Source organism: Ailuropoda melanoleuca, chromosome 5 (assembly GCF_002007445.2).
Source record: "Ailuropoda melanoleuca isolate Jingjing chromosome 5, ASM200744v2, whole genome shotgun sequence".
NCBI classification, from domain to species: Eukaryota; Metazoa; Chordata; class Mammalia; order Carnivora; family Ursidae; genus Ailuropoda; species Ailuropoda melanoleuca.
In genome coordinates, this window is record NC_048222.1 from 70989353 (window position 1) to 70997757 (window position 8405).

Here is an 8405-nt window from a genome sequence, read left to right on the forward strand (position 1 = left end):
GTGTGGGGAGGGGGGTCACTCTGGCTAGGTTGGAGGCGGTCCCCTTGGTGGGAGGTGGAGTACCTTTGGAAGTTGTACGGGGAAAAGAAAAATAAAAGATTTTCTGGTTGTTGGAAAATGCTTGCAATGTGCCCTTTCATGTTCATTTCTTTGCTGCTAGACGGGGTGAGGTGCTGAAAGGGAGGTGGTGGAGGGGGTTCCAGATTCACTGGATTGAGATATCCGTCTAGCCGCCAGCCTTACCCACGCTCCCTGACCAGCTCCTGTCCTGAGAAGTTCCCAGCGATCACTCTAGCCTCCCCTCAGGAAGAGCCTGGACTTGATGCTGGGGAGTTCTTCTCGGGGCGGGCCGTCATTTTCTGTCTCCCTTTAAAAGTCTGTAAGATGGAAAGATGCTTTTTTTTTTTTTTAAACCCATCAGATCTCTGGGTTAGATATCTAATTTCCTAAATCTAACTAATTTTCTATAACTCTATCTAGACAGTACCTTTTTTAGGGGGCGGCCTTGTTTTTTTCCCCTACCTTGAAGAGGCTGGACAGAGGGACTTAAATGTCCTCTATTCATCCATCTCCAGGCAAAACACAGCCTCCTGAGGCTGGTCTGAGCTGTAGGGCAGACGCTTGGGTGCCACGGACACAGCTCTTTGCTCCCACCATGGGAGGGGGAGTCATTCTCAGTGGGATTATTAAATATAAAATGGTAGTTAGCTGTTTTTTAATCTCTAGTGAGGACAGAACAAGAGCGAATAGGCTGGAAAGAGGTTCATGTGCATATATATACGCACATATATGTACATATAAAAGTACATATATAGGGTGTGACAACAGAAGGGGACGGTGTGACATCGGCATGATTCCTGTGCAGGAAGGAGCCCCATGTAGTCCAGCTGGAAGTGAGGATTCATCCAGCAATGGTAAGAGGACTGACCCTTGGAACTTCTGGGGTCTTCCAATGGGCAGCCTGCAACCATTAATCTCTTTTGTTCCCAGCTGATACTATCAATATAACAAGCTTATTTTTTTAAATAGATAGAGATATATATTTATATTTATATATAAAATAGTTTTTTACAAAAAAAAAATACCCAAACAAAAAACGAAAATCAACTTAAAAAAACAAAACAAAACAGAACAACAATAACAAAAAAATCAAGCAGGAGCAGAAATGGGCTTGAGGCACAGGGCAGGCCGGAGGCGAGCTGGGGAGGTTGAGGTGCTTAGTCGCCCTTCTGCTTGGGCGCTGGCACAGTCCCGTTGGCCAGAGCCGCAGGGCCGCCGGGGGCTGAGGCCTGTGGTTTCGGGGAGGGGCGCAGGTAGGTGCTGAACAGCTTCCCGTGGAGCGGGTCGTGGAGGGAGAAGGCCTGGAACTGACCTGGACAGGCAAAGTGAGGAGAGAAAAAGTCAAACGATCTAAGGAGGGGAAGAGGGCCGCCCTGCTCTTCTTCGGAATTGGTATGTCCCGTCCCTCTCATCCGTGCTTCAACTTCTCAAATCCACGCTTCCGTCCTCTCCGCCTTCCCGGCCTCACCTCTCCAAGCATGAACCCTCCACCCCTCCACTGGCCACCAGCCCTTGTTCCCTCCCAGCCCAGTGCTGATGGTAGCCCAAGCCCTCCTGGCAGAGAAGGCTGTGACTCACAGAGGGAGAGGCCTTGGTGGGGACCCGCCTGGCACAGCTCAGCATGCAGAGTGGCAGCAGCGGGGCGGGGTGACCCCAGCAGCAGATGCAGGATGGTGCTGAAGCCATCTCTGTACAGCAGGCGGCCGGGCCCCTCTACTTGCTCCTCGGCAAACAGCTGGCACAGAAAGGGACCTAAGTCAAGCCCTCTCCACAAGCCATGGCCCCACACTGCCCTGCAGGTCTGCCTGACAGGTTCCTCCTCTTCCGAGAGTGTGGAGTATAGGCCCTCCCTGTCTCCCCTGCCACCCCCACCCCGGCTCTTTGTGCAGAATTAAAAACTCACAGCTGCTGCCCTCGCCCCGTTCTCAGTCAGGTCTCAACACTGGGGCACTGGGGTGGATACTGAGCACCTACTATCTAGAAGCTACTGGAAGCAGCACCCCACAGAGGCCTCTGCGTGGGGTAGGCATGGCCAACACATGTTCCCCCCCGCCCCCAACCTGATACCTCAAAGGCCAGGCGAGTCAGCTCGTCCAGGCTCCTGCCCCCATCCAGAGCTGCCAGTGCCAAGGCCACATCTCGAAAGTCCACCAAACCCTGGGCATCCTGGAGGGAGAAACCAGGGCAGTATGAGGACCAACACTGCGTCCTCCCTCCTACCCTGCATTTTGGTTCCTCTCTTTTCTCAGCAAGCATAGGAATGACCCTTGTGTCTGCTTCCCTCAGGACTGTGAGCCCTAAACTCTCCAGGTTTCCTGGGATTTCTCACAGGTCAAGGGTTCGCTTGAGCTAACTCCACGTCACCTGACGAAGCTCCCCTGAAAGGGATCTCCTGTGAATGTTAGGGAATCCCTCAGGAATGCTGAAGTTATTACCATCAAATTTCTGACATACCCCAAAGCTGGAAAAACTGGTTCTCTGCTGACTATGATGGAGAACTGGTCCAACAGACTAAAAGGGGGCCACTGGCATAATTTCTTACCAAAAAACCCCAAGGAGGATGCCTGCCATGGTGAAACTACGCTATTCCAGTTTTGGCTCTGCTCTGCTATATAGCTAAGTGGAGAAACTCCTTTCAGACACAGTCGGCCCCAATCTAAGGAATCAACACTCAGGATGTTGAGACCCATGGTGTGCATCTTAGACCAAGGAGAGCTCTTTGGAACCCGTGGTGATTGTTTGCAAACATTAAGAATCTTTTGGGATTATTGTAATTCAACAGGAAAACTTGGTTAAGTTCCAGAAAATCTATGGAGTGACAAAATTCTTGAGATAATTCAGGAATCCCCTAGGGAAGCTATGGGTTATTTTTAAAAAGTGTTGCAAAGATCTGAGTCTCAAACTCATCACCATCTAACCTGTCCCATGTTCTCCTTCATATATCATCTTCCCACTACTCAGAGGTGCCCCTTGTACAAGGTTGTATGGTCCCCCATCTCTGCCAATCTCTAAAGTGGCTTTGGACACTTATGGACCTCACTGACTGATCATTTCTCCATTGTTCCTTCCCACAACAATGAAAACATTGTTCTCCAATGCACTGGATACTCTATAAGAAACGAATCCTCCAGTGGACCTCAGTAGATGACCTTCCAACAATGGCTGTCAGAACATCCAGGGCAGGTTCCAAGCTGGCCACCCATGTGGCCCACTGGATAGTGTCCTTAAAACCTGAGCATGTCAGCCTGGAGGGCAGGGTCTGGGCTCTGGCCTCTGCATCCCAGCTGCTTTACCTGCTGGAAGTAGCTAAAGGCTCCAGTCACCGTCTGGGGGTCAGAGAGCTGTAGCTGTCTGGCAAACTCTTCCTGGCTGATCATTCGACTCCGGCCTGGCTCGGCTCCCATGTCCACATGGCCAGGGGACAGCCTATAGTGGAATCGTTGAAGGCAGAGAGCTTACTCAGCTTCTTCCTGGACCTTGACCGCAGCCCCAAGAGCCCCCCAGCACAGCTATAGCTGGTGTTTTTCTAAGATGGGCCCTACCTCACAGTCCTTTTGAGAGCCATTCCTCCTTTTCTCACTGGGCTTATTATATATCTTTCCCTTTCTTTTGACCTCCTTCCTTTTACTCCATTATCTTAAAAAATAATCCTCTACCTTCCCACTTATTTCTTTTTTAAGACTTTCCTTCCTTCTTCCCATTTCTCTCTTCTTTTTTTTCTATCCATCCGTGACACTGCCCATACCCTTACATTCAAGGTCACATACCCAGCCTTCCGAAGCACCTTTCCCAGTTCCCAGAGCTGTGGCTCCAGTGCGACCTTCAGCTGGCCCACCACAATCACGGGCAAGCTCCCTACAAACTCACACTCGGTGGCTGGAATCCCCAGGGCCCTACAGGATGAAGAGCAATGGAATGGGGGAGGGGAGACAAGGAAGAAGAGTCTTCTGAGGCTTCATTACCAAGTCTGGGCCGCTGAACAGGGAGTAGACCAGGTCCCTTTAACCACCCCCAGTCTCGGCTGTGCAGAGCCCATCCCAATGCCCATCCCCCATCTTTGCCTTGGAACCTCAGCCCTCCACCACCCGCCTGTGCTTCCTATGTCCTGTATATCTGTTCCAGGAAATATTCTGTGGGATACTCACTGTGCCATTACCCTCTGGACATTGTTGGCATAGAGGGTGGGGTTTCTGCTCTCCTCCGGGCTGGGGTGGTACACGGGGAGGAACTGAAAACACACACACACACACACACACACACACACACACACACACACACACTTCTCATCAGGACCTCAAAGCTGTGGGTGAGCACTCCCACCCTCTTCCCTTCAAGAGTCAGCTGATGCCAATTCCCCTCCCCACCCAGGTGGTGTCGGGGAGGGTGGGGAGGTGTCCTACCTCCACGTCCACGATGCTGCAGGGCTGAGAGGCTGTGAGCCAGAGGACTTTCAGTCTAAGAAAAGAGAGACCTCAGATGCTCACCAATCTCTAACTATGGGGCCTCCCACCCTGAGGAGGGGAGGGGAAAAGTTCTGCCCATTCACATAAAAACGGACCTCTAACCACACAGTGAACTGGGTAAATACGCAGTTGGGAGACAGAGGGAAGGGCCAGAAGAGGGTACGGAGAAAGCATGGTGGGGACAGGCGTGAGGAGGACCTGCCAGAGAAGAGGTGTGAGTAACTGCAGAAAAGGTGAGGCAACCATGCTGGCTCTCAAGAAGAGACGACTGAGGGAGATGGCTCAGAAAGACCGGACGGTAAGTTCAAAGGAGCTACAATCACAGCAGGAATGATTAGGTGGGATGGCTGAAAGCACTTCCAGATTGTATCAGCAGATGAGAACAAAACAGGGAAACAGGCACCCTCTTCTCTAGAGTTCTCTCAGTCTGAGAGATTGCCTTGTCTGGAGATTGGAAGATGGGCCAGGAATTCTCTGATGGGCCCTGCTCCCCACCCTCATCCCAGGAACACCAAGACTCACACTCCAGGGCCCCTCCATGCCCAGCTGGTGGTATCCTAGGGGAGAAGCAGAGATGAGGGGAGAAAGGCATTACTTTTCTTCCCCGGAGCTAGCCAATCCTCTTTGGGCAGAGGCCCTGACCTTGCCCCCCCCCCACATGCACACCCCATGACACTAAAAGTTTTCACTGATTTAGGGTGGATTTGGGCTCCCCTGTCTTCTCTCTTGGACCCAGACTTACCAGACTGTTGGGGTATCGGATGAGGACAGGTTGCACAGGAACCCCGGCGATGAAGGCTCCTGAATCCCATTTCCACCCCCCACCCCCCAGGGAGAGGTTAGTTCATGGAGGTAGCTAGAAGGCATGAAGTGTCAGGGTCTGGGACAGTTCTGAAATGAGACCTGGCCTGGCTCTATTTCATTTGTAATTTTCTTTCTGACTCCTACAGACTTTTCAAGGTCAGCTAGGAAGTACCCTGTCTCTCTTCCCTATGATCCCCACTTCACTTCTTGGGTTATTCCAGAGTCCCCCTCCAAATCCGGGGCTCTTTTTCCTACAGCCCTACCCACAATCATTTTATTCACCTGGTTTGAATTTAAGTAAAGCCTTCTTGTTGGAACAGGTGCCCTCAGGAAAGAATAGTACCTAGGGGGGGAAAAAACCGGAGGGACCGGAATGAGGTGGGGTAGCCTGCAGGGGAGAGAGGAAAGAGAAGCCCCTTTGGGAGCACATAAAAGGTGAGATCTTGTGACCCTTACCCACCTGGGGCCACTTGCCTCCTGAGGTAGCCCGCCTTCGGACCTCCTCCACCACTCTGCGACGGGAAGCCGGGTCATGCCGGGATACTAGGATGGCTTGGTTGAAGCGAAGAAGGGCTGGGGTCCAGAGAGGATACAAGGAGTCACTTGGTTCTTACCCAGGGGCATTAATACCTGCAGCCTCCCCTTACTCAACAAGAGATGCTTCAGTGTCTCTCTGCGCTGGGGACCCTTTTTTTTTTTATTGTGTGTTGTCCTTTTAGGCAAGTGATCTGAGGTCCTTCCAACACCTCTAAGCACCAGCCCTCAGAATCTAAGGGGTTGGTTCACAAAAGGGATCCATTTGCATCTCATTTGCCAGCAACAGCCGATTTCCCTTCTAACCTCTCCCTTCCCCCTTGAGGCCAGTTCTTCTCTCCAGAGCGTCTCTGATTTCCTCCCTTTTTTGCTCAGAGTTGTCACCTCTCCCCTTCACCCCTCTTATGCTCTCTCACCTCCAATGACAGGCACGGAAAGGTTCTCAGCTCGGGACACGACCTTGGGCAGGTCACAGGGCAGCAGAACGATGGGGTCAAAGAAAGTAGAGTGGGGAGCGGCAACAAGGACAGGGGCTTGAAGGCGAGAGGCCCGCTGGCCCCGAACGCGAATTCGAAGGAAGCCCAGCAGGAAAAAGAGCAGGCGGCTGAGGCCCAGCACCCCGTTGTGGCACACAGTCCTGCAGGACAAGGCTGGGCATCAGCAGAGGCGGTGATTCTGTCCCGCACTCACCCCCAGGCTTAGGCACCCAGAAAAACAGCTGCCCTTCTCGTCCTCTGTTCCTCTGCCCAGGGGCTGGAGTCTGCCGACTTTGGGATATATCCGGGCACATCACTTAGAGCTGAGGTCCTGGGTACCCGGTCTGAGCCTGGCTGACTCATCTCACCTACCTACGCTGGGGAGGCGAGCTTCAGAACCCTCCCTCCGTTTCTTCTCAAAGAGCGGGAAGAGAAGAGAGAAGTAGGGTCTCTGGGGGCTGACCCCCACTTACTTCCTCCATCCTGTAATTGGCTCTTGAAGCTGCTTCTCCGTAAGACCCACTACTTGCAGCCAGGCAAAGGGCCAGAGGAGAAAGAGGACGATAAAGGCCAGAAGCACTCGGATGGGGGCCAACAGTGCCCCCAGGAGGCAGAACTGCAGAGGGTGGGAGAAAATGCCACTTCAGGCCTGGGAGACACTCTCTCCATTGCTTCCCTTCTCCCACAAGGATGAAGCAGAGAGCCATCACCCCCCTGTGGATCAGGAGACAGGTGGTGTGGGAAAAGAAGATGGGGCCGGAATCCAAGGTGAGATGAACATACCAATAAAGGCGAGAGGATAAAGGATTAATAGGATCAGGGGCCTCATTATTAGGATCGGACCTGATTTTTTAAATCATAAAACGCATCTATCACTTGGTAGGCTGTTAAGAGCATTTAATGACAACCCCTGTGGAGGCGCCCAGCACAGTGCTTGACGGAGAGGAGGCTGGAGATAGTTCCTCCCCCACCTCGCATTCCATAAATAGATCCTATGTCCAACAGAAACCAGGTGCACAGTTCTTTCTACTTTGGCCCTGGGAAGTGGTAGAGAGTTGGAACACACAGAGGTCTACTTTTTAGGCCCAGGCCGGTCTAATTTTACTCAACAACAGTCCCCTAGGATTGGGAGTGGGGGGAGAGCGTGGCCTACTCCGCAGGGTAGGGGTTGCCAGGAGCCAGGGTGACTCCTAGGGCTGCCCTGGGAGAGTGCAGGTAAACAAACTGTGCCCCAGGAGCCAGCCTCAGGGGCGGTGAGGGCAGCAGAAACCTTGGACACTCCCTTTCCACACCCTTCCCCAGTTCCCCTAGGCTGGTGCGGCTCTCCACTTCCTGTAGCCAGCCCCCTTCTCAGCCTCCCTGCCCCCCACCAGGAGGTGCTGCAGTGCGGGGAGAGGGGGGAGTGGAAAGAGGGGGTGTTCGATCGACACAGGGCGCAGGCTACGGGTCTAGAGATGTCTTCCCTCTCATTCAGAGCCTCGAAGAAGCACTCAGCACGCCCCTGCCCCCACCCCCCGCTTTCCGTAGCCTCCACCTCCATCCTAGTTCATTGGCCTCCGCAGGATGTAAACCGCATTCCCCAGTATCTTCCATCTCCCCATACCCCGGGTCTCCTGCAGTCCTCCATCCTCACCTAGTCAATTCTTCCACACCTCCGAGCTATCCATCGTCCGAGCCTGCGCCCTGTCCAAGGACTTCTCGCCCGCGCCCGTCGCCCCCACGTGCGCTCCCCCGGACACCCTCCCCTCAAGCCTCTCACCCGCCTCTTTTCCGGAGCCCCATCCCCATCTTTGCCTGGGCTCTAAACGGCCTCCTTTTCTTACCCCACGAGTCCTCCCGACGCCCCCTCTCACACTTTACCTTAACCCTCTGAAGGCGGGAGAGATGTAACTCATGCACGAAGGGGTTGGGGGGCGCTGAGGGTCCGGCGGTGGGGTCGAGGGGGGCCCAGTCCCCCGGACTTCCCTGGCTCATAGCGGCGGGAGAAGGTGGGAGCGAGGGCGCCCCGGCCCCGACCCCGGGCTCCGCTCTGCAGAGCAGCGGCTGCGGCTGCGGAGCTCCGGCCGGG

The 8405-nt window shown here is 53.7% G+C and overlaps 1 protein-coding gene across 2 annotated transcripts; it reads right to left on the reverse strand.

Annotated features, from left to right (window-relative positions):
- Positions 1–1080: 1080 nt before the first annotated feature.
- On the reverse strand, positions 1081–8399 carry LPCAT4 (lysophosphatidylcholine acyltransferase 4). Of its 2 annotated transcripts, XM_002930298.4 has the most exons (14): positions 8198–8399; positions 6811–6953; positions 6278–6498; positions 5788–5900; positions 5610–5670; positions 5266–5324; positions 5046–5080; positions 4461–4515; positions 4206–4288; positions 3828–3953; positions 3354–3486; positions 2128–2226; positions 1639–1795; positions 1081–1372 (listed from the first exon to the last, which is right to left on the reverse strand). In XM_002930298.4, the coding sequence occupies exons 1-14, from the start codon at positions 8309–8311 to the stop codon at positions 1218–1220; spliced, it is 1554 nt and encodes a 517-aa protein (XP_002930344.1). In that variant the 5' UTR covers positions 8312–8399; the 3' UTR covers positions 1081–1217. The 2 variants fall into 2 exon arrangements, with proteins under 2 accessions (XP_002930344.1, XP_034517114.1); XM_034661223.1 differs by lacking the exon at positions 6811–6953 and having other exon boundaries at positions 8198–8383.
- Positions 8400–8405: the final 6 nt, after the last annotated feature.

Coding starts and splice junctions, on each gene's coding strand:
- LPCAT4 (XM_002930298.4), bottom strand. CDS start 8,311: ATGAGCCAGGGAAGTCCGGGGGACTGGGCCCCCCTCGACCCCACCGCC. Junction 6,954..8,197: donor CCCGCCTTCAGAGGGTTAAG/GTAAAGTGTGAG, acceptor CACCCTCTGCAG/TTCTGCCTCCTGGGGGCACT. Junction 3,487..3,827: donor AAGGTGCTTCGGAAGGCTGG/GTATGTGACCTT, acceptor ATTCCACTATAG/GCTGTCCCCTGGCCATGTGG.